Source organism: Euphorbia lathyris, chromosome 1, assembly GCF_963576675.1.
Source record: "Euphorbia lathyris chromosome 1, ddEupLath1.1, whole genome shotgun sequence".
Taxonomy (NCBI): Eukaryota; Viridiplantae; Streptophyta; class Magnoliopsida; order Malpighiales; family Euphorbiaceae; genus Euphorbia; species Euphorbia lathyris.
This window is the reverse complement of record NC_088910.1, coordinates 8,254,750-8,282,386: the sequence shown is the minus strand read 5'-3', so window position 1 is coordinate 8,282,386 and position 27,637 is coordinate 8,254,750. Positions and strand designations below refer to the sequence as shown.

Genomic DNA, 27,637 nt, shown 5'->3' with positions numbered 1-27,637 from the left:
CGTAAGGCTCGAACTTGTAGAAAGCTTCTAGTTTGAAAATGAAAGAAAGTAGAAAGCGGAGCAGTTGCAGTAATGCTTTCACCATTGTTATGATCTGAATGTTACATCTCACTTCGCATATTGTGCAATATGCGAAGCATATTGCGAATTTGCGAAGTAAAATCATTCTGCTAATTAGCATATTGCGAATTTGCGAAGTAAAATCGATTTTGCTAATTAGCATATTGCGAATTTGCGAAGTAAAAGTCATATATGCGAAGTCAGACGGAATGGAAAATGAAAAATGAAATAGACTAAAAATTTTCTAAGTGTCATATATACATGAAGGGTATTTTTGGAAAGTTACAAAATATAGTCTAGATAGGTAATGGATTGAAAAAATGGTCTAAATATGTAAATGGGTCTCCCATTTTATCCAATTTTGTAATTTTCCCTTGTAAAATTCAATGACTATAACATGAAAATTAGTAAAGTTCAGGGATCATGGGTGTAATTTACCCATCTATGTTTGCAAATTGAGCCCCCCATATATCTCTTTGCAAATTGGATCAAATAAAAGACTCATTTACATATTTAGACTAATTATCCAATCTACTACATATCTCGACTATATATTTGAAACTTTTCTAAAATACCCAAAACCTTTCATCTTCTTTCCTTCTATCGGTTTCATTTCTGATTTGTTGTCTATCTTTTCATCTTCTCTTTCCTTTATATTATGCGAATCACCTCCATTTTCTTCATCATCCGATCTCTTCTTCCGCTCTTTGTCTCTCTGTTTTTGTGAATGATGGTTCTTCATCTTCCTGTTTCATGTTCGTCTCTTGGTTTTTTTTCTTCTTGTGCGAATCAAATGTATGATTATTCGACGTTTTTCTGTATTTATCATATGTTTATTGTCGATTTCAGTGGCAAAAGACGGAAATAAGGTAGATGTCTACCTGTTCATCTTTACCTTTTTCTAAAAATTACTTTGCAAAATGAGTTTTCGTGTTCTTAAATAGTATTATCTTCGCAGGTTTCGCAAATTGCGAAAAATGCGAAGTCAAACGAAAGAGAGAAAGAAGAAAGAGTAAGAAATTTTTAAGTGTTATATATATATAAAGGGTATTTTGGGAAAGTAACAAAAAAATAGTCTAGATAGGTAATGTATTGGGTAATTGGTCTAAATATATAAATGAGTCTCCCTTTTGATCCAATTTTGTAATTTTTCTTTTTAATATATATTTTTTTTATTGGTAGGACATATAAAATTTAGTAATTTTATTAGAAAAATGAAGTGAAATGAAATAGACTTTGAGGTCCAGTGACTGTTAGTGATATTTACCTTTTTAGTTGTATATTGTTGAAACTGAGACAAGCATGGCAGCTACTTCTTAACCAGCTCTCCCAATTAGGACGTTACGTTAGATTAACCAATTGATTTATGAAAAGGAGCTGAGTGGTTAAATTTTAGATTAGGCTTAATGCTTCTTCAGCCCCTTAACTTGTCTAAATTGATCATTTTACCCCTCCAACTCATCAAATGTCCTATTTACCCCCTTAATTCCATAAAAATGGTATTTCTCACCCCCTTAACTTATCCAAATTTGTTATTTTACCTCTTCTCAACTCATCGAATATCCTATTTACCCCCTTAACTCCATAAAAGTGGTATTTCTAACCACTTATGATCCTATTTACCCTTTTAACTCCATAAAAATGGTATTTCTTATCCCTTTATAGTAGTCAAAAAAGTTGAAAAGAGAAAGAACGAACAAAAAATACAAATAACAAGAACATTAATATAAACAAGTTAAATACATTATATGTAGGGATAATGTACCAAAATAGGCCTATGATTTTTGGGGAAGTATCAATTTAGGTTCCACTTACAAAATAGCATAAATATAGGTTTAACGTTTAAAAAAAGTTATCAATTTAGGCTTCGATAACGGATTGTAAGGGGTGAAAAATACCAATTTTATAGAGCTAATGGAGTAAATAGAACATTTTATGAGTTGAGGGGATAAATGGACAAGTTGAGGGGGTGAGAAATACCACTTTTATGGAGTTAAGGGGGTAAATAGGACATTCGATGAGTTGAGGGGGTAAAATGACCAATTTGAACAAATTAAGGGGGTTGGGGAAGCATCAGGCCTTTAGATTAAGTATAATTAAAAGTTGGTCCAAAAAAAGTATAATTAAAAGTTTAATGTTGATAAAATGAACTAATTTTAGATATTATTAATGAAAATTTTCTTATAAATATACACGTACAATATTGTGTGAGTTCTATTTTGTTCGCATTTTTATTATACGTGTAAATATTTTATCGAGTTTAGAATGATTTCATTTCTAAATTTTTTTTTTTTTTTGATCGGAAAAGGGATAATAGATTAAAGAGTAGAGTTGTCAATACAAACTAAAGGCCAAACAACTGCAGGGCAATCTTCCATGAGAAAGATTGGGGCTACTAAATCCAAGGCCCAAGAAGCTAAAGAATGAGCTACTCTGTTACCAATTCTAGAAACGAAATTGAAAATACACGAACTGAAATTAGAGCTAAGACGGCGTACTTCCTGATAAGAAGTAAAAAGGGATGATATAGGAAAGCTATTGGAGTTAATCGTATCAATTGCAATCTTCGAATCTGATTCCAGAATAACAGAGTAGAAAGAGCAATCAATTGCAAACCCTAAGGCTTGTATAATGGCATGAACCTCCGCTTCTTCCACAGAGAGACAAGGATTAATAGGAATACCTGCAGACGCTAATACCTGACACTCCGAGTCCCTAATAATCAGTCCGACCCTGCAAATCTGGCCATTATCCCTCCATGTGGCATCGCAATTGATTTTCACAACACCGACGGAGGGGGGACACCAAACTTTTTTAGGATCAAGGATAGAAATATTAGGAGCAAACAAAGGACAAGTAGTAGAGTTAAGACCATTAGCATGTTGAAATTCCATGAAAAAAATATGAGCCTTAACCAGTAAAACCGTGGGATCCATCCGTTGTGTATCGTGAATCCAAGTGTTTCTCTGAAACCAAACGAACCAAGTAATAACAAGCACTTGAACCATTTCAGCTTCACTAAGTCGCGACAACAACAGTTCAAATAGATCAAGGAAAGACCGAGCACACAGCTTGTCAAGGCGCAAAGGAAGAGCTGCACGTTGCCAGACCTGCTGTACACTCGGACAACGAAACAGGCAGTGCAGGAAATCCTCCGGGGCCGACCAGCAGCAGGGACATCGTGGGTCAGCAGCGACGCCACGGTTATGAAGCTCGGCAGTAGTGGGCAGCAGATTCTTCAGGCATTTCCAAGTGAAATGCAGCACTTTTGGTGGGGCTTTAAGTTTCCAGAGGGATTTGAAAGGTGCGGAGGAAGGTGTGGAGGAAGATGCCGTCATTGTACCTGCAAAACGAACACCCTGAATTAGAAAATAACAGGTCTTTACCGAGAAGACCCCTCTCCGTGTCTCACTCCAGTATACTTCATCTGCCCCACCCTCCCTAGGCAATTTCAGTTTAAGGATCTCAAGGACATCGGCTGGGAAAAAAACGACATCAAGTAGAGGCTTATTCCATGAACTATCATCATCATTAATAAGATCAGCCACCATCATTGGTTTAGGATCTATAAGAGAGACAAGAGGCTTTTTTGAGTTCAAGGACGGGATCCAATTGTCTCTCCAAATATTAATTTTTTCCCCATTCCCAACTCTCCATATCAACCCTAATTTGAGATACGCCATCGCGTCACAAACGCCCTTCCAAAAGTAACTAGGAGCTCGCCCCTTACCAGCCTCGTGGAAGTCAGATTCCGGGAAGTATTTAGCTTTCAGAATTCTGGTAGTCAAAGAATTAGGATTCTGTATCAATCTCCACCCCTGCTTGGCTAGTAGAGCCAAATTAAAATCTCTGAGCCATCTGAACCCCATGCCCCCCGCCTCCTTTGCCCCACACATTTTGTCCCAAGCTAACCAATATATAGGGCGCTTCTTCTCAGATCCTCCCCACCAGTATCTGCTAATCAGACTATGAATCTCTGCACAATCCGACTCAGTGAAGAGAAAACATGACATAAAGTACTGAGGAATAGCCTGGATAACTGATTTGATTAGGATCTCCTTACCAGCACTAGATAAGAACCTTTCCCCGTACCCATGAAGCTTACGCCTGATGCGATCAATGACTGAGGCAAAGACCATCTTCTTCGATCTGCCAATGATAGTGGGAAGACCTAGATATTTTGGGAAGGCTCCCGTCTCAACAACACCCAAGTAGGATGCGAGCTCAGCCTTTCTCTGATCAGGGACCCCTTTGCTAAAGAAGATCTCAGATTTCGTGAAATTGATTATTTGACCTGAAGCCTGCTCATACTCAAATAATAAGGATTTAATGACGTCAATTTCAGCTCTATTTGCTCTACCAAAGATCAGCGAATCATCAGCAAAGAAGAGGTGAGACACTCTAGGAGCATTGGTACTAACTTTCACACCATGTAAAGAGCCTACTGATTCTGCTCTTCTAATCCGGGCTGATAAGGCTTCAGCACAAAGAAGGAACAAATAGGGAGATATAGGATCTCCTTGTCTTAGACCTCTAGAGGGCTGGATGAACCCTTTAGGTTGACCATTGATTAAGAAGGACATAGAAACAGTAGAAACACACATCATTATCAAATTAATGAAATGAGCTGGGAATCTCATCTTTTCCAACACTCTTCGAAGGAAACACCATTCAATGCGATCATAAGCTTTACTCATATCTAATTTTAGAGCAAAATTACCCCTGACACCTTTCAGACGGGTTTTCATACTATGGAAAGCTTCAAAAGCAATGATAGCATTATCAGTAATGAGGCGACCAGGTACAAAAGCTGATTGAGTATCACAAATTAGATCAGAGAGTACAGTTTTTAACCTATTGGCCAGCACTTTAGAAATTAACTTGTAGAGCACATTGCAAAGAGCTATAGGCCTCAGTTGTTTCATATCACAAGGGTCTTTGCATTTGGGAATAAGAGCAATATATGTATGATTCAACTTATCAGGCATAATTCCAGAGTTTAAACAATTCAAGATAAGAGAAACCACATCATCACCAACAATATTCCAACAAGACTGGAAAAAGAGAGGAGTCATACCATCAGGCCCAGGGGCCTTATTCGGATGCATCTGCTGAAGGGCAGAGAAAACATCTTCACGTCTGAAAGGAGCCGACAACAACTCCTGTTGGTCCGGACTAAGGATAGAATCAATTGCTTCAACAAACATTGAAGAGCTAGGTGGGTGAGAAGTCAGAAACAGGTGACTGAAATACTGAGAGACAACACATTCAATATCGTCAGCTGTAGAAACCCAAGCCCCACTGTCATTCTTCAATTTCCGGATGGTGTTATTTCTCCTTCTCTGATTAGCCTTTGCGTGGAAAAATGTGGTATTCCTGTCTCCTGACCTCATCCAGTCGGCTTTAGCTCGCTGCTTCCATATTAGCTCTTCTTTATCTTCCAGTCCTCTAATCTCAGAACCCAGCCTATCCACCTCTGGTTTGTAAGCAGGATCAGTCCGGCGTTGGAGAGCATCAAGTTCCTTTCTCTTCCTGTGAAGCCGACACGGAACATCGCCCAAATTAACTTTGTTCCATTCCATAAGCTTTTCACTAACCCTCGAGATACTGTCCTGAACATTCGAACTATCCCTCCTTCTGTGATTCCAAGCTGCTGAAATTACCTCTTTACACGCTTCATGCTTCAACCACATTTGCTCAAATCTGAATTTTCGCCCCCTACTACGCGCCACTGAAGTTCCCAGGGTGTCCAGAAAAATCGGACAGTGATCAGAAGAGAAACGGGGAAGACCAGTAACTGTAGCCTGCCCAAACTTATTCAACCAAGAAGTAGTTGCTAAAAAGCGATCCAGCTTTTCCCAAATAGCATCAGCTCCAGCACGATTGTTATGCCACGTAAACTCCACGCTACCAGCATCCACTTCATACAAATCACACTTCAGAATACAATAATGAAATAAAGCCATCTCCTGCACACTTCGGGCACGGCCCCCTTTCTTCTCAGAGCTATACAGAATTTCGTTAAAGTCCCCAAAACATAGCATCGGATAAGAATCGAAATCAGAAATTCCCTCAATAAGTTCCCAAGTAAGCTTTTTCAAAGAAGACTCAGGCCACCCATACATAGCTAAACCCCTCCAGTCCACCACCCCATCAGCCAACACGAAAAAATAGACACAATGCTTTGAATATCTATTAATGTGAAGATCAATGCATTTATTCCAGCCCATAATTAAGCCCCCACTCTTACCTACAGCATCAATGAAAAATAAATTAAAATCCCAAGCATATAAGAAAAATACTTACAATCACACTTTCTCAGTCGAGTTTCCATGAGAAAGAAAACATCTGGGCAATTGTCCTTAATGAGGTTCCTAAGAGTACGAAACGTCCAAGTATTGCCCAGCCCTTGGACGTTCCAACTTAATATTTTCATTGCGAAGGATGGGCCCGATCTCCGGTGCCCACCCTTTGGTCTGTATGAATGTTCTTACATTTCTTCACAATGACTGAACTCACCTCTTCCCCATCCTTTTCCACCACATCTCTTTTCCTTTTCTCCGGAGACATCTCCTTTCCTCCTCCACGCCCTTCTTTATTTTTGGAGATCCCCCTAGCCGCCTGTTTCATGGTAACTTTCCTTCCTTTTGCCTTCACGACCTGCTGTCCACCTGCCCCCATAGCAAACTGCAGCTCATTCAAAACCGTAGGCAGGTTGTTAGAGCTACGAATTTCCAAATTAACCCCCTGCTCATCCCTAGTACTACTATCAGCTTCAACATCGTCCCCGTCATGATCCATATTAGTTACCTGAAGCTGTGGTTGTAATTCTTCAACTGCAGTCAAATCCACAATCTGCTTCATACCCAGCCCTTGTTCTGCTGCTAACCGAGCCGCTTCCGCCTCCTCCCTCATTTTTGCAACCACAATCTTACCCGTTGCCGCACTCAAAGTCTTAACTACCTCCGGCATCTCATTGAAAAGTTTTCTCACAGGGTTAGTTCTTCGAATACTAGATAACTCTTCATTGCTATGCAAACTTTGATGATATTTCCGCTCCTGAAAACCACAATTATAAACCTGAATCCTTGTTGGGGTAGCCCGCAAATTTGGTTTATATGGCCAAGAGTCCTCTTCCACCACCTTCTCTTTTTCACAGTCTTCATGAACATGTCCTATGATTCCACAATTGTAACAAAAGTTTGGTAATCTTTCATATTTGGCAGCAATCCAGACAATATCACTAGTCCCACACCTAGTTTTCAATCCACGGACCAAGGGCTTTGTAACATCAATCCGAGTACGAACCCTAATATATTTAGATGAAATATCCAAAGTAAATTCATCCACATCTAAAACTTCACCCAATCTGCCTACCAATCTTCTTATTAGCCCACTTGTACGCCAATTTAGCGGCACATCAATTAACCGAACCCAGAAATCACAAAGATTCATGTTAAGCTGAGAGAATTGAGAAATACCTTCAAGATCCGCCATAATGACCAGATTTCGAGCATAGTGCCACGGAGATTCTTCAAGCACCTTCTCTTTATCCTTAATGGATTGAAATTCAACAACAAAAAGACCATCACCACCATCATTGATCTTGAATCCTTTGTTCGTTTTCCACACTACGTTGAACGCGTTAGCCATCGCCTTGATATTCGGGGGTTTAGACGAAAGCATTCGCCCCACAATCTTCCTGGAATTATCAGTCACGTTGTTAATCTCTGCAGTATCAACCACGAAATCAGCCTCCTCTACATCCGTTAATTTCATCTTCCCCCATTTCTTCTCCAATCCTTCCATCGCAATCAGAGATCGATACACCCACACACAAAAGAAAAGAGAAAAAACTGCTCCAGACTAACGCCGGAGAAAAGAGGCGCCACAATCGGCCTAAACCCTAGCTGCGTCGAAGACACTGCATGGGAACAGAGAACCACATATTAGGGCCAAATATTTTTTTTTAAGGTTGACCATTTCTAAATTTATTTTAAAACCGTAGAAATATAGTAGTTTTCTTCTCAAACATATAAACATCTTTATTATATGTTCAAAATTTATTTCTTTACAAAATTTTAACCGCTTTTTATTTTAAAAAGGAATAAAGAAGTTTGTATTTTTTCTTCGTTCTCTCATCTATTATTTTACCTTAATACTATTTATTTATTTTTGTATTCTTGTGCTTTCCACCTTGTCCGAAATTCATATATCAGTGGATTTTTTTTATTCTGTTTGGTTTGCATTTGTCACTTATATTTTTTTTCGAGTTTAGCACAAATATAACCGTTTTATCTCGATAACTTAAAGTCCATACAAATTGTTAGATTTATGTGATTTCAGTATGATTAATACAAATCTATTTATTTTTAAGGATTTCAACAGTGAAATTTGAATTGCAGTTGTCTTTTAGTAGATTTGGATTTATGCGAATTATTGGTATTTCATTCAATTCGTGATTTGTTTTCTTTTAGATTTGATTTTCATGGATTTTTTTCCCTTTATGGTTTGTTAATTATCTTTCCTTTATGAATTTTATACTGATTCTAGCCTGAATTTGGATGAGATTTTATTCTTACTGTATTTTTTCCTTTATAAATGCTTTTATAAAAAAAATTAACATTCGATTTTTTTTTAATGACGTTTGAAATTGAATTAACTTATTAATATTAAATTTTTATTATAATATTTAGAATAAATAATTTACTAATCATCGTATTTTTAAAAATAATTATATTGTTTCAAAAATTTTATTTTCTATAACTTTTTAGTATTTTTGTAAAATCAATAGTCAAATTAAATTTGAAATGATAAAATTATTCTTTCTCCTATTTTATAATAAATATTTATTTTTTTTTCTTTTTTTCTCGATATTATTAATATCTCTAATATATATTAATTGATTATTAATTTTTATAAAATTATCAAAATTTAATCTAACAGTGTACAACTTGTTTAAGTGAATGAAAAATATTTCAAAAATTATGAAATTAAGCATAAAATTATATAAAATTGTTTCAACTTTTATATCGAAGTGAATTACTATATCCAGCCTTGAATTCCCACCCCTAGCCCCGTGAAAAGACCGAAATATCCTTTAGACAATTTTCAGAATTCTCAAATCCTCTCAAGCAACCTAAACTCTCTTTAATCTAATCCGGACTAATTTATCAACGAAAACATGGATCGGCAGAGGGGCGGCAAAGGAAAGGGACCTATGATATGTATTTTCGTTTGATTTTGATGTTTTTTGGACGTTTTTTCATCGGATTTTGCTGTTATTCAAAATCGGAATCGGGACATGGGGCGTGTGGAGATCACGCCGTCACTCTGGTGCGGCGTATGAACATCACGCTGCACCACAAGTGACGGCGTGATAGCCTCACGCCTCACCACAGGCGACGACGTGATATTCATACGTCGTCACCTGTGGTGCGGCGTGATATCCTCACGCCCTCATAATGGTGACGGCGCGATGCCCATACGCCCGTGTGGTGTAAGGACAATTATTATTTTTTTTTTAATTTAATTAAATTTTTGTTATTTTTAATTTAGTTTAAATAAATTTTTATGTTGTAAATTTTAGTTAAGTTTAGTTGTTGTAAATTTTATTTTGTTTAATTTAGTTTAACTAAATTTTTATTTTGTTAATTTTAGTTAATATTTATTCATGAACTTATATTATTGTTACGGGTTTTAATTAAAATTGTATGGTATTTACAGGTTTTAATTAAAATTGTGTAGTGTTTACAGGTATTTACGGGTTTAATTGAATAACATGCCTATTTTTTTTTGCCTCCCCGACACGCGGGCGTGTGGCTATCACGCCTCACCGTGTGGTCGGGCGTGTGGCTATCACGCCTCACCGTGTGGTCGGGCGTGATAGCCACACGCCTCACCTTGTGGTCAGGCGTGTGGTTGTCACGCGTGACCACACGGTGAGGCGTGTGGCTATCACGTCCGACCACACGGTGAGGCGTGATAGCCACACGCCCGCGTGTCCGGAAGGTAAAAAAAAATAGCATTTTCCCATCCCAATCTCTGAAAGGGTATTTTCGTCATTTCACGGGGCTAGGGGTGGGAATGTGACACTGGGGATAACAACACCCATATCTAATCAATTATATGAATAAAATGAAAAAAAAAACTATTTTCAATACTTTCAAGATTCATAATCGTTTAATACTAATTTAAAAATTTCATAAAAAAATACTAATTTAAAAATATCATATTAAATAATAATAAAATAAGAACAAATTTAAAAATAAATAAATAATATAAAAATTTTTATATTAATATATATATATATATATATATATATATATATTTTTTTTTTTTTTTTTCACAAGTTATCAATATATATATATATTAATAATGTACTACGAGAATTTTTGTCATTTATACACAAAAATAAACAGAGCTTCTAAAAAAATTGATTAGACAAAACTTAAATTATTATTAGCAGACAAACAAGATATTTATGAAGCAAGTGTGTATGAATCTACCTTAAAATGATTACTAACTTATTGGGAAAAAAAAATATATAAGATTTGAAAAAAGGTAGACAATTTCGTAATCTGCAGCCGAAGTTTCCTTCTCACTTGATTGGTAGCAGAGCAGAGCCGGCAGCAGCAGTAGCAGTAGCAGATGATGATGATTGTCTGCTCCGGTAATGGTGAGGAGAGCAACAGTTATTTTTAATTTATTATTCTGAAATAAAATAAGCAGCAAACAGACGAAAACAAGCATGGAAGAATCAAAATCTGTGAACTAGATAGAAAGTGAGGGAAAATGATAGAAATTAAGAGAGAAAGTAGTAGAGAAATGAATTCTTCTTGGCTTTGCTTGAGAGATGCAGTAGTTGCTTCTGGCGGCTAGCCGAATCCGTCTTCAACGCATTTGATTTTGCAGCTTTTTCAGGTTTGTGTTTGTCGTTTTGTAGATAATTGGATGTATGCGTTGAAATTCGATTGGTTCTTTGCTTCTTGGAGTGATCGCGTCTGATTTTTTGTCTTTGCGTTGCCATGTTTGGTGCAGTAGTTGCTGCTGGCGGCTAACGGAATCCGTCTTCAACGCATTTGATTTTGCAGCTTTCTTCAGGTTTGAGTTTGTCCTTTTGTAGATAATTGGATGTATGCGTTGAAATTCGATTAGTTCTTTGCTTCTTGGAGTGATCGCGTCTGATTTTGTCTTTGCCGTGCCATGTTTGATGCAGAAAATCGAAATTGGGCGAACTATGGCGCTGTAAGATTTAGTAACTTATAAGTTAAGTGATGTGTTTGGCACCGGAGATGCAGTAGTTGCTTCTGGCGGCTAGCCGAATCCGTCTTCAACGCATTTGATTTTGCAGCTTTCTTCAGGTTTGAGTTTGTCCTTTTCATGTATGCGTTGAAATTCGATTAGTTCTTTGCTTCTTGGAGTGATCGCGTCTGATTTTCGACTTTGCCTTGCCATGTTTGGTGCAGAAAATCGAATTTGGGCGAACTATGGCGCTGTAAGATTTAGTAACTTATAAGTTAAGTGATGTGTTTGGCACCGGTGAAGTTTCATGCTACTGATTTTCCAGATGTTCCATGTCTCCATGTTCAAGAGTATCGTTTCTCTTTTGGTGGTATGTAATTGATTTCTTATCATATGTATGTTGAATTTCAGTTTTCTGTCGCCATGTATCAATCTGGTACAAGTTAATTTTGATATGCCATATGATCACTTATTTTACTATGGTGTTTGGAGTTGTAGCTTATTGGTTTGATAATTTGCTACTTTGCTTGCTTGATTTTGGTTGTTTGGTTGGTGGGGGATTGTAATCCTCATATTTCCGATATAGCCTTCCTTTTTTATTTCTTTCCTGAGATATGATGAATTCAGATTGCTGTATCATTTTAAATTGATCGTTTTTTTTACTTATATTTCTGTGCTCTTGATCGTCTTTGATATGTGTGCAGCAAATTATTCTTTTAAGATTTTGAATTCTTTGTTTTCTGATTCTGGTTATCCCTTGACAAATTTAGGTTTTGGAACATATTGGAGATGTAGTTAACAGCAACTGTACTGGGGATTGGGGAAGCATCTGAATCTCATTTCCTGTTTCACTTCTTGGTGTGAGAGTTCATCTTTTCCATATCTCATTGTTGTCATTGACTTTTTATATGGATGGAGTTTGTAGTTGAACTGTCTTGGATTGGCAACCGTGTGAGTCCTTTTCGTGTAAATATCTGGTGTTGGAGTTAATCTCAATCAGAAATTGTTAAATGGAGAGAAATCCAAACAGTTTTAGAAAGGAACAGTCAGATGTGCGTAAACAATTTGAATATAATGCCAGGGAACCTGAACCTGGACGTGAAGCATTCCAGCCTGCTCCTCATGCAGTTTTTCTGGACCATACAAGTAGCAGAAACACTAATACGAGACCTCCTGACGTAAATGTACCACAAGTTAAACCTGTCCATAATTACTCCATACAGACAGGCGAGGAGTTTGCTTTTGAATTTATGCGTGATCGAGTTAGTAATAAGAAGCCTCTCATCCCAAATGCTCTAGGTGATCCCATTCAAGCTGGTGTTTATATGGAACTAAAAGGTGCATTGGATGCTGTCCGTACTGGGTCTGCAGGTGAGCCAGCGAAAAATCCAAAAGGTGCTGAGAGAACAAATTTATTTCCGTATGAACAGACAAGCAATTACAATTTAGTTCATTCAGCACCACCAATTTCAACACAACATGAAAATCCAGAAGTTGTTCGTGGTTCTATGTCCTCAGTGGCATCAGGTAGCTCGTCGTCGAAGATGAAGGTTCTCTGTAGCTTTGGTGGCACAATACTACATCGTCCTGGTGATGGGAAACTCAGATATGTTGGAGGTGAGACCCACATTATACGTATATCAAGGGACATTCTATGGAATGAGCTTAAGCAGAGAACATTAGCAATTTATAGGCAACCTCATGTAATAAAATATCAGCTTCCTGGAGAAGATCTCGATGCCTTGGTTTCTGTTTCATGTGATGAGGATCTGCGGAATATGATGGAGGAATGGAATGAAGAGGATGATAGTAGAGGATCAAAAAAACTTAGAATGTTTCTGTCCTCCATGGATGACCTGGAGGATGCTCAATTTAACATGGGAAGCATGGAATCTGATTCCAACATTCAGTATGTTGTTGCTGTTAATGGCATGGACTTCGGATCCAGAAGAAACTCGATGCTACATGCTCTGGCAACCTCTTCTGCAAACAATTTAAATGAGCTAGATGGACCAAATATTGACAGGGAGACAAGTAGGCCAGCAACTTTATCTGTTGGAGTCAGTTCTTCACCTTTGACTAGCACTTTTCAAACTGCTCAGCCAATTGCTCCAAATTCTTCCAATTCACAGCTTTATCATGGGCAGATGATGGAGGATATGGGAAATCAGCAATTTCAGCCACAGTATCACCATGATTCTTCTAATTATTCCCCATCTGAAGAAATTCCTTACCCAACCTCTCTTAATGGGCATCAAAAAGGAGGTCTAAAGGAACAGTCAGGTATTCAAGTGCAGAATAAGCAGATATTGATAAATGAGTTGAAACCAAAGCCTGATGGTTCATTTCAGCATGAGATTCACTTTGTGAAATCTCATCCCTTGGATAAGGCTTATGATATTTCAGTTGATGAAGTACCCATTGCAACTGCTGCTCATGAAGATCTTCATTCCCTGCCCTCAAAAAACGGGGAGAAGTGCCAGGAATCAGAAGATGTCTCTTCCTCTGTAGATGCTATTAATCTGTTACAGGTTCCAAAATGTTGTGAAGATGATAAATTTTCCATTTCAAGCAGTACATTGGACCTGGATTCTGGTGATTCTGTTTCTAATTTGATAGACCTGAGCTATCTTGAACCATCTGTACCTCAGAGAATTTATTACTCCGAAAGAATACCTAGGGATCAAGTAGAGCTGATGAATAGGTCATCAAAGTCTGATGATTCGCATGGTGTCCAGTTTCTTATTTCTCATTCGCACTCTGATGTTTCTGAACAGAAGTCAATTACAGAATCAGTTGTAAAAGTTAGTCAAACTAATCTTGCACCTAATACTGAACATGCAGTGCAAACTGCAAAACCATTGCATGTAGACCCTCAACCCATCATCCAGAAGAATAAAGATTTCGCAGATGTAGTTTCTCAGATGAATAAGACACTTCCTGATTCTCAAGATGTTCTGCAGAGTGGATTCAAGCTTGCAGTTCCAAATGGTTCCAATAGCTCTGCAAGCCGAGATGCTGTTCTTAAGGCTGGGCATGATTACAATACGGGTGGCCATAAGAAACTCCAGATGGAAGAAATGGGTGAAACTAGTTCTGGAAATTCTGCTGTATCCCAAGCGCCTTTTCACATGCACCATATGGATCCTGGCTCTGAAACCCTAGAGCCTAGACTGGACGAGTTAACTGGTAAGAGTCTGTTTGGTAAGAACAACTCTGGAAACTCCCAGTCAGTTTCTTTGACTGACTCAATTAATAATGTTTCTCAAGGGATTTCCCCTCTTGGTGTTTCAGCAACAAAGCAGTCAGGCATCAGTATAGATCTCAATGACAGATTCTCCAGTGATTTTCTTTCTGAAATATTCTCTAGAGAGATAACTACCGAGGATAGCTCTGGTGTTAGCCCAGTTCACGGGGATGGAGCTGGGATGAGCGTTATGATGGAAAATCATGAGCCTAAGCATTGGTCATATTTTCAGAAATTGGCAAAGCAAGAATTTATCCAGAAAGGTCTCTCTCTTATTGACCAGGATCCTCTTGGCACTCCATCTTTTCTTGCAAAAGTCAAAGAAGGAGATCAGAAGCCTTATGATTTTGCAGGTTTGACAACAGAGGGACCAGGCCTTCAATCATCCCAAGTTAATTTTGGTGATGACAACAATAGAAAAAATTTAGCAGATGCCACAGTTATTTCTGATTTTAATCATTCCCAAATCAAGGACAGTGAATCGATGCAGTTTGGTGTGATGATGGAGAACCTAAGACCTCCGGAATCACACGCTGAGGTATCTTCTCTCAATGATAATTTGATCCAGGAACTTATTTCTCAGCATTCTAACTGAAGTTCACTCATCCTTTTAGGGTGGGAAGCAAGAAAATAGGAAGGTTGGTCTGCCTCTAATGGATCCCTCTCTGCTAGATGTTGACATCTGTGATTTGCAGGTATACTACTTTTTCTGCATATATCATATCTTGGTAAAGAAGAGTTCTCTCTCTTATTCTCACATTTCAGAGAGATTTATTTCTAGGCATGCGTAAAGTATTAAAAATTTCTGCAGAAGAAGTTCTACTAGCAATGCACCTTTCCGTATTGATAGATATCTCATTATCAGAAAATTTTTGGGATAATAGCATGCTTTAATATTGAAAATAAAAGGGCCACCAAAATAATAAGCTGTGTATTCCTAATCAGATGCATATTTAACACTAATATACAGTTAAGTTTTTTTTCTTCCCTTTCTCTCTGTTCTTTGTGTGGCCTTTTTATGCTTTTGAGTTCTGAAGTAACAACAAGTGATCATATAGTTCATATGGTATTTCTGAATTTAATTTAAGACTAATGTTTAAGCATCTTAATGTCAATGCAGCTCTTATGAGATGTCCTTCAAAATATTGAGCCACATCCTACATGCTAAAATATATTTCCTAAGCTCCAGAACGGATATTGTGGTTCTTTTCTTTGTAAACATTATTTGAATTGGGAGTAGACAAGTTGTACTTTTTGTTTGTTTCTTATAACAACTGCTTATTCTGTGTCTCTACAACTTCCTTTTTTTGGCAGTAGTGAGCATTACTCATATTCCTTTCTTTTACTGGAAGAGATTATTAAATATACAAATAATATATCCCTTCTTTCTTTTTTGCACCTGCATTCTTTTGTTTATTTAATCCAGTTATTTGAAATGGTAAAAAATCCGGTTTCCTTAATTCTTTTTTTTTCTTCTTCTTCCTGGATCCATGCAGCAGATAATTAAAAATGATGATCTTGAAGAGCTGAGAGAACTGGGTTCTGGCACTTTTGGAACTGTTTATCATGGAAAATGGAGGGGATCAGATGTTGCAATTAAGAGGCTAAAGAAGATCTGTTTCACGGGTCGATCATCAGAGCAAGAGAGACTGGTAAATGTTGGCTAGTTATTTATCATTTTTATCATACATAAGACCATTGTAAGAAGGCAATACAGGAGACAACTCTATCTATTCTCCTGTTCTTCAGCTCATCCGAGATAGACTTTGCCTTTCTCTTTAATGTGAGATTACATAATCTATTTTCATTGTCATGCTCAGACTGTCGAATTTTGGCGGGAAGCTGAAATCCTTTCAAAGCTTCATCATCCCAATGTGCTAGCATTTTATGGTGTGGTGCAAGATGGACCTGGGGGAACATTAGCTACTGTGGCCGAGTACATGGTTGATGGTTCTCTTAGGCATGTGTTACTGAAGAAGGATAGGTACTACGCGTTCAACTAGTCTTTAGTTTCTTTTGTATCTGCCACCTCTCTGGATTATCATTGCAATTTGAAATTTAATTCATTTATTCAGATAAGGGATGCAGTATTATTTTGTCCCCCCTGGAAAGCATTTTGGCATTTCGAATTTGCTCCAGTGGCTTACTGATTATCATTTTCATGCGGAGATGGTTAATGTCATATTTTCCAACTTCTTCCTTGACCTCATCTTCACCTTACAGGTATCTAGATCGTCGCAAGAGACTTCTAATAGCTATGGATGCTGCTTTTGGAATGGAATATCTGCACTCGAAGAATATTGTGCATTTTGATTTGAAATGTGACAACCTGCTTGTCAACTTGAAAGATCCCCAAAGACCAATCTGCAAGGTGAGTAAAAATGATATTAAGCAAAATTTTATTTATTAGAGATCAGATCTGTACTATTTCTCCAACCACTCTAACAAAAAGGATTTCCCAGGTTGGTGATTTTGGCCTGTCAAAAATTAAACGAAACACTTTGGTTTCTGGAGGTGTGCGTGGGACTCTCCCATGGATGGCACCAGAACTGCTAAATGGTGGCAGCAACAAGGTCTCAGATAAGGTATAGCTGTTGCTGTTTATCATTTGTTCTCACAAATACAAAAGAAAAAGAGTTGGTTTTCTTTTCCGTGTAGATTGTCAAGTTATTTGGATGTTGGAAAGTGTGCTGCTATCTGAGTTTGTTTTGTATCAATAAAATAACTCATCGAATGCCAAGATTCGAACCCTCAACCACTTGGTCTAAGAGGCTCTGATACCATGTCATGAAACTAATTGAACTAAAAGCTTAAGCTAATAGTTAAGGCCCAACAACATCTTTTATATTAATCTCTGATAGTACCAATAAAATCACTCTGAATATTTTCAGGCCAAATTCTTGGTGGAAATAATGACTAGGACACTTAGTCAATTCAACAAGGTCACGTAAACACCACTTATATTAATTTACTGCCATGTGACGCTCATTTTCTGTTACCCCTCAACCTTCATTTTACCTCAGTTAACCTAACTAACGTAGTAAATGGATGTCATGCGGCAGTAAACTAATACATGTAGCGTGGCCTAGTTGAATTGACTAAGCATCCTAGTCAACATTTGCAGCGAGAATTCGGCCTGAAAATGTTCAAAATGACTTTATTGTTACAAACAAAGTTAGGTTATTTTATTGATACACAAAATGAACTTTGTTACCTTTTTGAGATTTGTCCAAATTTAAGCGACCATTGGTGCGATTTACCCGCTATTTGTGTGAAAGATTAATGAATTAGCAATCAGCCATGGCAAGTTTCAACTTTTCTTTAATGAGTTTCTTCTAGACTAGAGGCTCTCACAAAAAGCTTTTTGTAAATATTGAGGAATTTGAATTTGCATGTATAATCTCTAATTAGGAAGAGGAAGGCACAAATTTGTTGTTTTACAAGATTTCGTTTTTGTTACTTTTATCATCTCTTTTTTCAATCATGTGTTTAATTATTAATTTACAAAAAACCTCAGGTTGATGTTTTCTCCTTCGGGATCGTCCTATGGGAGATTCTCACTGGTGAGGAGCCATACGCCAACATGCATTATGGTGCAATCATAGGTAGAATTCTACTACTATCCATCCCTTCTTTCTCTTTTTAATATTGGAAACAGATCTATCAAATCGTGTTAGCTTTACTGAAGGAGGCTATTGTGTTGTGTCGTGTCGTGTCGTGTCGGAAAACCTTTCAATTGTTTTGTTTTGTATATTACACTGGTAAAAATTAGCCCCGCTAGCAGAAATCTGGTTGAAAAATTAATGGTCTTGTTTAGTACGATACAATAAACAAAAGTTTCATAAGTGCATTTATGTAGCTACTCATGGGTACATTGACACATTTGTGGTTAATCCCTAAACTATTTATTTATTTCTGGTTTTGTGGTGTTTTTAGTTTGCTCCGCCAGTTATAATGGCATGCTAAAGATTTTTGTTAGAAATTCTTTGACAGTCCGCCTGTTAGACAGGCAGACTGGTGGTGGGAGTTGCTCCAAGAGTAGGAGAACTCACCACCAGGCAACAGTCCGCCTGTCTAATAGGTGGATTGTCAGCGAAAGAAGTTCCCCTGTCAGACAAGCGGACTGTTTTGAATGTCTGAATTGGAAAGGCATTATGATTGGCGGAGTGAACTAAAAACACAACAAACTCAGAAATAGTTTCAAATCCACATCAGGGCCTCAATGCATAAAAAAGGCCAAAGTTACTTTCATCGTTTGCTTCAGGATGCTTTTTTATCCATCAAGTCATAACATCATTTGAAAAGGAGAATGATAATGGTTTGATGAGTGTCAAAATGTGTTGTCGTGTCCTAATTCTGTTATGTGATCTCTATATATTATATGTTATTATATATGACATAAATACATCAAAAGTGATAATTGCGTCAGAAGGGTCGCGTCAGGCATGTTGTTTCTGTAAAATGTATTGTTGTAACAGCCCTACCACAGATACCTATTCTAAAACAATTCAAAGGTCTTGTATAGTACGATACAATAAACAAAAGTTTCATAAGTGCATTTGTGTAGCTACTCATGGGGAGATTGACACATTTGTGGTTAATCCCCAAACTATTTCTTTATTTATGGTGAATGTTATTTCTGGTTTTGTGGTGTTTTTAGTTCACTCTGCCAGTTATAGTGGCATGCTAAAGATATTTGTTAGAAATTCTTTGACGGTTCACCTGTTGGACAGGCAGACTGGTGGTGACAGTTGCTCCAAGAGTAGGACAACTCGCCACTAGGCACCAGTTCGCCTGTCTAATAGGTGGATTGTCAGCGAAAGAAGTTCCCCTTCAGACAAGCGGACTGTCTTCAATGTCTGAACTTTTTTTTCCATTATGATTGGCGGAGTGAACTAAAAAACACAACCAACCCAGAAATAGCTTCAAATCCACCATCAGGGCCTCTCGGGGATCCTCGTGAATTCCCCATTTAACATTTATTTTTTATATATATATATATATTGTGATTCTTTTTAGAGTTATTAGGCGAGATCAATTTTATTCTTTCTTTCGGCCATTCAACTCAAATTTAATCTTATTATTTGTTGTATACTATGCCAAATGTCACCTTGGAGAAAAAGTAGAATAAAAGTTTTATACATATTAAAAGAAACATAATGAAACTGGAAATGGGATCCCCGCGCGGGACAAAACTGTCCCTGTTTAGGTTTCGGGGACGGGAATCCCCGATAGGCCGGGGAGCGGGGATGGGGAATGTAATCCCCGCCCCGCCCCATTTACATCCCTATTTAGCTGTGTTTTTGTGCTTGGTATGGGTCTCTAAAATTGTTTGCTGACATCGCCCGCCTCACACCTACAGAGGCGCTAACCTCTGCGCCTTTGACAACTATGAGCTTAGCTGTATATTTGTGCTTGATACGGGTCTATAAAATTGTTCGTTACGTGCAGGTGGAATTGTAAATAACAGTTTGAGACCAACCATTCCAAAATTCTGTGACCCAGAATGGAAAAGACTAATGGAGCAGTGTTGGTCCCCTAATCCAGCAGCCAGGCCTTCCTTCACAGAAATCGCTGGTCGTTTGCGCATAATGTCAACTGCAGCAGCAGCAGCAGCCAGCCAAACCAAAGGCCATACACACAAGACACCAAAGCAATAATGGTTTGAAGTTCCTTTCCCTTGTATCATAGCATTATTAAAGGGATAAGAATATAAGATTCAAATTTCACCCTATGGTTTCTAGAGAAGTTCAATTTTTTCCTCGTCGTACAAAATAATCCAATTTTGCCTTTAGATAAAGATTTTAGGGATTAAAACATCATTTGGCCCCTGACCTATAAAAGAAATTGGTATTTGCACCTTACTTGTGATTTGGTAATATTTACCTCTTAGGTATCAAAATCAATAAAAATGTGAACCAATTTGGATGAAACTATGACAGCTAACTGCGAAATTGAGCTTTTATTATACACAGCGGAACGTTAAATCTACAAAACAAGCGTATTCTTGTGTAAATTGCACATTTGGATTTTATTTGCCACTTGTTTTGTAATTTTCGGTTTCACAGTGTACAATCAAAAGCTAAATAGCAAAATAGGTGTATTCGTGTGTAAATTACACATTTGGATCTATTTGCCACTTGTTTTGTAATTTTCGAATTTTCGGTTTCACAGTGTACAATCAAAAGCTAAATCGCAAAACAAGTGTATTCGTGTGTAAATTACACATTTGGATTTTATTTGCCACTTGTTTTATAATTTTCGGTTTCACCATGTACAATCAAAAGCTAAATTTCGCTGTGTGATAGTTCTGTCCAAATTGGTTCATATTGTATTGATTTTGATAGGTCGGAGGGTAAAAACATTACCAAATCATTGATCAGATGCTCGTACCAACATTTTTTTATATGGGAAGGGCCAAATAATGCTTTTAGCCAAAATTTTAGCTCAATTATCCCCTCATTGTAGAAAACCTAGTTCAGTTTTACCCTTTTTTATGTTAATATCGATAGCGATATAATTCCTTCAAAAAGGGTAAAATCGAGCTAGGATTTTTACCCCGGGAGCAAAATTGAGTTGTTTTGTACAATGAGTAGAAAATTGAATTCTCGGAATAACTTTAGGAACGAAATTGATCCTTATATCCCTAATATTAAACCAGACCTCAAATCCCAAATTCAGTCTACTTGTATTATGTTATAACTCTAGTGAGATATTGACTTCCATTGATGTTTTCATAATGGAAGTGTATATGTATGTATATGTGTATGTATAGATTTCCCTAAACAATAAAAGGGTGTTCAGCACTTCATCATTGTCAATTTAAAATGTCAACTCTCTTCTCGTCTCCACAATTTATGTCCATGTATAGAGGGGAAAGGATCCATATTTCTCGGCTCCTCAAATTGTCCAAAAACTGCGACTATAAACTTCAAAACATTACACCCTTTCAACTTGTTTATTTGAAACAAATAAACCCCAAAGTTGCTTATTTGGAACATATAACTCCAAAAAAAAAAAAAAACATTAACATAATATTACAACAGAAATAAAAGATGTACAAAACATTAGTTACTACATTTAACTAATTTGTCGGTATATTAACAAAAAATGCAAAAAAAAAAAAAAAAATCTCAAAATCACAAATATTAACCTATTTGAGCGGTTATTCGTTCAAAATAAACAAATTATGGGTGTTAGTTGTAACATTTTTAAATTCAAGAGTCAGTTGTAGTTTTTAGACGACTTGAAGAGATTGTACAATATGTAGTTTTGTGCTTCCAACTGTGTGGTTTTGGATGTTAAAAAAGAATATAGTAAAATTGTTAAGGTTAGAGGGAAATTTCCATACCATGGGTGAAGTTGATGACATGGTAAAAAGAGATTTTTTTCGGCTTAATGCATATATACACACCTAAACTTGGCAAGTTTTGCCTAATGACACCCTGAACTTTTAAAATAACATATCACACACTTATAGTTGTTTTTAAAAACCTATTGTACACTTATAGTTGGTTTTAAAAACCTATCACACACCTATAGTTGGCTCATTCGGACCTCCTTCACACAAAATCGTTGATTTTTCGTCTTTGACGGATGAGGTGACATACCGAACGAACTCCCACGCTTTTCTTTTTTTCTATAACACGCACACCACCTCGTTCGTTAAAGACGAAAGATCAACGATTTTATGTGTAGAAAGTCCGAATGAGCCAACTATAAGTGTCTAATAGATTTTTAAAGCCAACTATAGGTGTGCAATAGGTTTTTAAAGCCAACTATAGGTGTGCGATAGGTTATTTAAAAGTTCAGGGTGCCAATAGATAAAACGTGTCAAGTTCAAGGGTGTAAATATGCATTAAGCCTTTTTTTTCCAATCAATTTTCTTTTATCTACATTTAGAAAAGCAAAATTAATGCACGAAAAGAAAGGTTTCATTCCGAAATGGAATACAAGTAATTGGATAAAGATATCCATGTCTTTAAAAGTATTACCAAAAATTCCTTGTATATTAAAATCACATGTATCATTCTGCCCAGAAAAAAAAAATTACTTTCCTCACAAACAACAAGTTTTGTTGGCTACAGTGATCTCTAATTTCACCGGATCAAAGATTCTAAGTGCCTTCTATGCTTATTTTGTTTTTGGCAAAGTAAACTTTATTTTGTTTTTTCTACTATTGGATGAGCTTACTTTGTCAAAGTTCATCACCATTCAATGGTGGAAAAAACAAAGTAAGCATAGCCTAACCCAAAATTTTCTAATACATTTCCTCAAATAAAAAAAAATAAAAAATCTAATACATGCAACTTAGAAAGGGTAAAATAAAATCACTATGATGTATTATATTACAATTGTTTTACTTTTTTTTCATATAAATTTAAGGGATAAGGTACAAAAATACATTTTACGTTTATATCCACGAGCAATTTTACCATTAACATCTAAAATGATGCAATTTCACCCCTAACGTTGGTAGCTAAGAGCAATTTTACCCTAACGTTGGCAAATTTGGTCAATTCCAGATATCATTGTAAAACATAGATATTTTGTTCCTTATTTTGCACTAATTGCATATCAATTTGTATTGAAAAAGAAGATTTCATATTTCCCGTGATTTAATAATAGAATTGGAGATTAATATTTATAAATTCGTTGAAATATTTTGAATTTTTTTGCCCAACTCGTACAAAAGACATTATATTTTTTATTTTTTTTAAAATTTTCCCGTCTAACCATATTTTTATTTAGAATGACTTGCATGTAAAGTGTAGATGACAAGATTTATGATCAAAAAGACAGTTTGATGAATTATTTTTCAAATTGATCCAACTTGTAAACGTTAGGAGTAAGATTGTTCTTGACTACCAAAATTGCACCATTCAAAGTATCAAACCGCAAAATCACCGGGTTTTTCCTTCAACTTTTCTTAACTTTTTTTTTATTCTAATTCCATCCAACCAAAAGATTACGATAGAAAGGGCAAAAGAAAATAATAATATAATTAATGTATTGCATTTTGCAATAACCAAAAAATTTAGGCCCTCTTACAAGAAAATATCAGAAACGAAATTCCCAGAACTTTGAAGATGAACTAATAATCAAAGTGGAACATAATCCACTTAATTATTATTATTAGCGATAAGTTATCAAAATAGTCTCGAAGTACAAAATATCACAATTTTAGTTTTAACTTTTAACGTTGGTAAAATGTACTAATTTAGTTTTCAGTAAAGGAACTCGAAACTAAATTGATAAAAAAATTGATACTATTTTATAAACGGGGAGACGTCAAGTTCGGTTGCCAAGCAGAAGCAAGCATGATTGGTCTTCCTTTCCATCCAAGGTGCAAACAACCTTTTTCACTTGTTAATGTATAGCCATCACACCCATAAACAGACAACATAAGTCTAACTTGGCTCATACATTTCAATGGCATCACTTGAAACCCTGCCCTGCCTAACTGCCTTCTCCATTGATCTGCCCTTTCATGTCTCTCTATCCTACTTGACCCTTCATTACCTACTATGTTCCGAATCTCCTCCGCGAAGTGGTGTTTCTCAATCTTCACCCTTTCGTGACTCTCCCGTGGTAAGCTAGCCTCGAGGGAGTCGAAGATCGCGGAGTAGTAGTGGAGTGACTCGAGGAACCGACCGAGGAAAAAGGGCCCGTTATGGTTCGCGTCTTGCTCGATCACTGTTAGGAGAGTCGGGTTTAGTTTCTTGATTGATTGGAGGATTGCTTTGAGGGAGCCTCGACTTTCGTTGACGAAGTTGTGTAATCGCATTACGCTGTTGAAAAACACTTCTTCCCCTTCTTTTAGTCCGAGAGTTTCTTTAGTTAGGAGTGATGGTGTTACTGGCTCTGATACCATGTTGAAGTGTAAAGAGACACCTAATGATTTAGCGTATTCCACAAGATTTTTCATGCTTGACTCGATCTGGAGCAAGTTTTCATTAGGTGATAGTGATAGTAATCCAGTTATTCTGACACGAGGCGGACCTTCCGGCCTTGAAGATAGAGTTCTTATCAAAGAAGGCCATTGAAGAGTATTGGTCATCCCTAAATCAATTACGTGAATTGAATCTTTACCTCGTGATGCTTCACATATAGCTTCGTTAGCAACCATGTACCCAAAAGCAATGTAAGGAGTTGTTTGATAAAGAAGATGAAAAGCTTCAATCTTTTCCTCTGCGGAAACATTCCCCGCATCCCGAAAGGATGAATCGCTCCCGAAAAGGAACTTATTGTGAAGAAGTGACAATCTAGACTTTAACCCAATTGCGAAACAATACGAAACTCTTTGTAACGAGTCACCCCACGGATTAGTTAACCCCCAAACTTGGTCAAGCAATGAGTTAGCCAATTGGGTATCTCTACAACCCAAAGCCTCCGCACAAGCTAGCAACAAGTGAACCAAGTCTAGACCTTGGTTCACACCATGGCTAACCACTTCCACGTTAGGACTAACCACAATTGACCCAAATTTTTCATTTTTTTCAATTTTTTCAATTGACCCATTTCTCAAATCTAATTCATCATCAAGAAAAACATCTTCCAACATAGAAAATGTCAAAATTTCATCATGGTCGTCATCGTCATCATCATTTTTCATGAAACTATTGACTAATTGATCAAGCTCTTGTGTTGAAGGAGAGAGAAGTTCAAACTCACTCATTATCATAGCTTCTTCATCATCATTTTGTTCTAGCTCCATTCTTGCTGGACAAAACCTTCTAATGGCAAAATCATGATCACCAATTGTTGGTTCCATGATTTTTGGAGGGTAGGAGGAGAAGATTGAGAAGTGAAAAGGGTTTTTGAGTTGAGTCTTTTAAGAGTATAAAAATTTGATCTTTTTGCAACTTTCTATATATAACCATGTTGAATTGAGATTATTCTAAGGTTTTGTTTAATTGGAAATTGACATTAAGAAGAGGCTAAAAATGGAATAATTAATTAGCAGGCAAATTAGAGGATTTTAATCCTACCCAACTCAACCCAACCAACCAACCAACCAACTATATGTACATAATTTCTTGAAAAGTTGTTATTAAATGTCTAAGTTATGGTATTAAATTCCCAACTGAATTTTGAGGAATTGCTTGTGGAAAATATTTTGGGTAAATTACACCCATAGTCACTGAATTTTACTCATTTTAACATTGTAGTCACTGAACTTCAATTCTTAATTGTATGACCACTCTGTAATGTTGGTCATTTTAGATTTCGTTGATTTTTTGCTACTGTTTTTGTTTTCTTTCGTTTCCTCTCCCTGTTATACGCTATTATTTTCATTTTTTAATAATATCGGGTTTTACAGTGCGTGAGCCTGGGGTGCCGACCTAGTTGGGATTCCAGGTCTCTAGTCACTGTATCGTCCCAACTTCTATATAAAAAAAAACTTTACACTTTTTAACACTGGTGGTCACTCAACGTCTCAAAACGACCGCCAACGATCTCAAAATAAAACATTCGAAGAGTTAATGATATTTCTAAGAAACTTTAATTCTTGAAATTTTTTGTTTTGATGTCATTTAGGTGTTATTTGGTTAGGTGAAAGCATCAATTTTTAGAAAGAGAAAGCTAAAAAAAATGTGATATTGGAAAATAAAAAATGTGGTTTCATGGTAAATTTCGTTCCGAACAACTTTAATTCTTGAATATTTTTATTTTGAGATCGTTAACGGTCATTTTGAGGAGTTAGTTATATTTTCAATCGCGATACCGTTAAGAATTGAAGTTTAATGGCCATAATGTTAAAATGTATAAAGTTCAATAGACATGGGTGTAATTTACCCAAAATGTTTTGATCATTTTCATCAAAAATTTGCAAAAAGCACGATAAATTGCACCGACGGTCAAGAAAGTTTGAGTTCGGTAATTTTGTTGAAACAAAATGAAGCTTAGTGACCTTTTTAAAACCAACTACCAACTTGAACGACCATCGGTGCAATTAAGCCAAAAAACCATCCTAATCATTGATTTTTTTAACATCACTAATTTTTATTTTTGATCATATTAAGTCCTTAATGACAAAAAAAATACAGCTTTGAGCATAAAACTCGGTTAACATAGTGTTATTAATTCACATGCATCCGAAATTTATATTTTTAAGGGTTTAGGGTTTAATTTAAGCAGTTTTTTTATATGTGTAATATGACTATAGAAAAACTGTAGAAACCTTATTTCGAATTTTAAAAAATTATAATTTTAAATACATATGAAATGGATAGCGTTTTTTTAACTGAATTATATATTCATAATTAATTAATTTGAAAAACAAAGGGTTAAAGTGCCAAAAAATAAAAGATTAAGGTCTTAATATGTTCACATAAAACATCATGGGTTTAATATACTAAAAATAAAAAATCTAAGGTCTCAAAATACTTTTTTCCTCATAAAGAGTACATAACCTATAAGGCATGGACAATAACCTAGGAGGCATGCCATTGGCAATGTTATTAATACCATAATAAATAGAAATGTCTCCTCATCTTTTCCATTTTTGTTGATTTAGTTCCTCATTTTTTTAGTTTAAAATATTATTAACCGGGATAAGGTACAAAAATACCTATTACGTTTACAGTCAAGATAAATTTACCTCTAACGTTTGAAATAGTGCAATTTTATTTTTTAAGTTGACAGCCAAGAGCAATTTTACCCCTAACGTTGGCAAGTTGGGTTAATTTGAGACATTATAAAAACACATATATTTTGTTCATTATTCTGCACCAAATTGCATATTAGTTCGTTTAAAAAAAGATTCATATTTTATGTGATTTAATAATAGAATTGGAGATTAAATTCAATGAAACTTTTTGAATTTTTTTTTGTCCAGCTCGTACAATAGACAGTATAATTATTAATTTTAAGAAAAATCATGTTTAATCATATGTTTATGATATGTTACTAATGAGTGATAAAATGACTCACATGTGAAGTGTAGATGACAAGATTTATGACCAAGAAGACAATTTGATGAATTATTTCTCAAATTGGGTAATTTGACAATGTTAGTGGTAAAATTGTACCATTTTAGACGTTAGGGGTAAAATTGCTCTTGACTGTAAACGTTAAAAATAT

The 27,637-nt window shown here is 36.2% G+C and overlaps 2 protein-coding genes across 7 annotated transcripts; one reads left to right on the top strand and one right to left on the bottom strand.

Moving 5' to 3' along the window:
• Positions 1–10,531: 10,531 nt before the first annotated feature.
• LOC136221025 (uncharacterized) lies at positions 10,532–21,372 on the top strand. Of its 6 annotated transcripts, none has more exons than XM_066008868.1 (13): positions 10,532–10,983; positions 11,101–11,163; positions 11,279–11,423; positions 11,529–11,674; positions 12,075–14,493; positions 14,599–15,089; positions 15,166–15,246; positions 16,048–16,203; positions 16,372–16,535; positions 16,775–16,922; positions 17,014–17,136; positions 18,069–18,156; positions 20,003–21,372. In XM_066008868.1, exons 5-13 carry the CDS (start codon positions 12,315–12,317, stop codon positions 20,209–20,211), a joined length of 3,639 nt encoding a protein of 1,212 aa, XP_065864940.1. In that variant the 5' UTR covers positions 10,532–10,983; positions 11,101–11,163; positions 11,279–11,423; positions 11,529–11,674; positions 12,075–12,314; the 3' UTR covers positions 20,212–21,372. The 6 variants fall into 6 exon arrangements, with proteins under 6 accessions (XP_065864940.1, XP_065864938.1, XP_065864939.1 ...); XM_066008866.1 differs by having other exon boundaries at positions 14,575–15,089; XM_066008867.1 differs by having other exon boundaries at positions 12,075–14,508.
• A 2,237-nt stretch (positions 21,373–23,609) lies between these two features.
• Positions 23,610–25,380, bottom strand: LOC136212318 (GRAS family protein RAD1-like). Its single transcript, XM_066002768.1, has one exon. It carries the CDS (start codon positions 25,323–25,325, stop codon positions 23,826–23,828), a length of 1,500 nt encoding a protein of 499 aa, XP_065858840.1. The 5' UTR covers positions 25,326–25,380; the 3' UTR covers positions 23,610–23,825.
• Between the last annotated feature and the right edge of the window lie 2,257 nt (positions 25,381–27,637).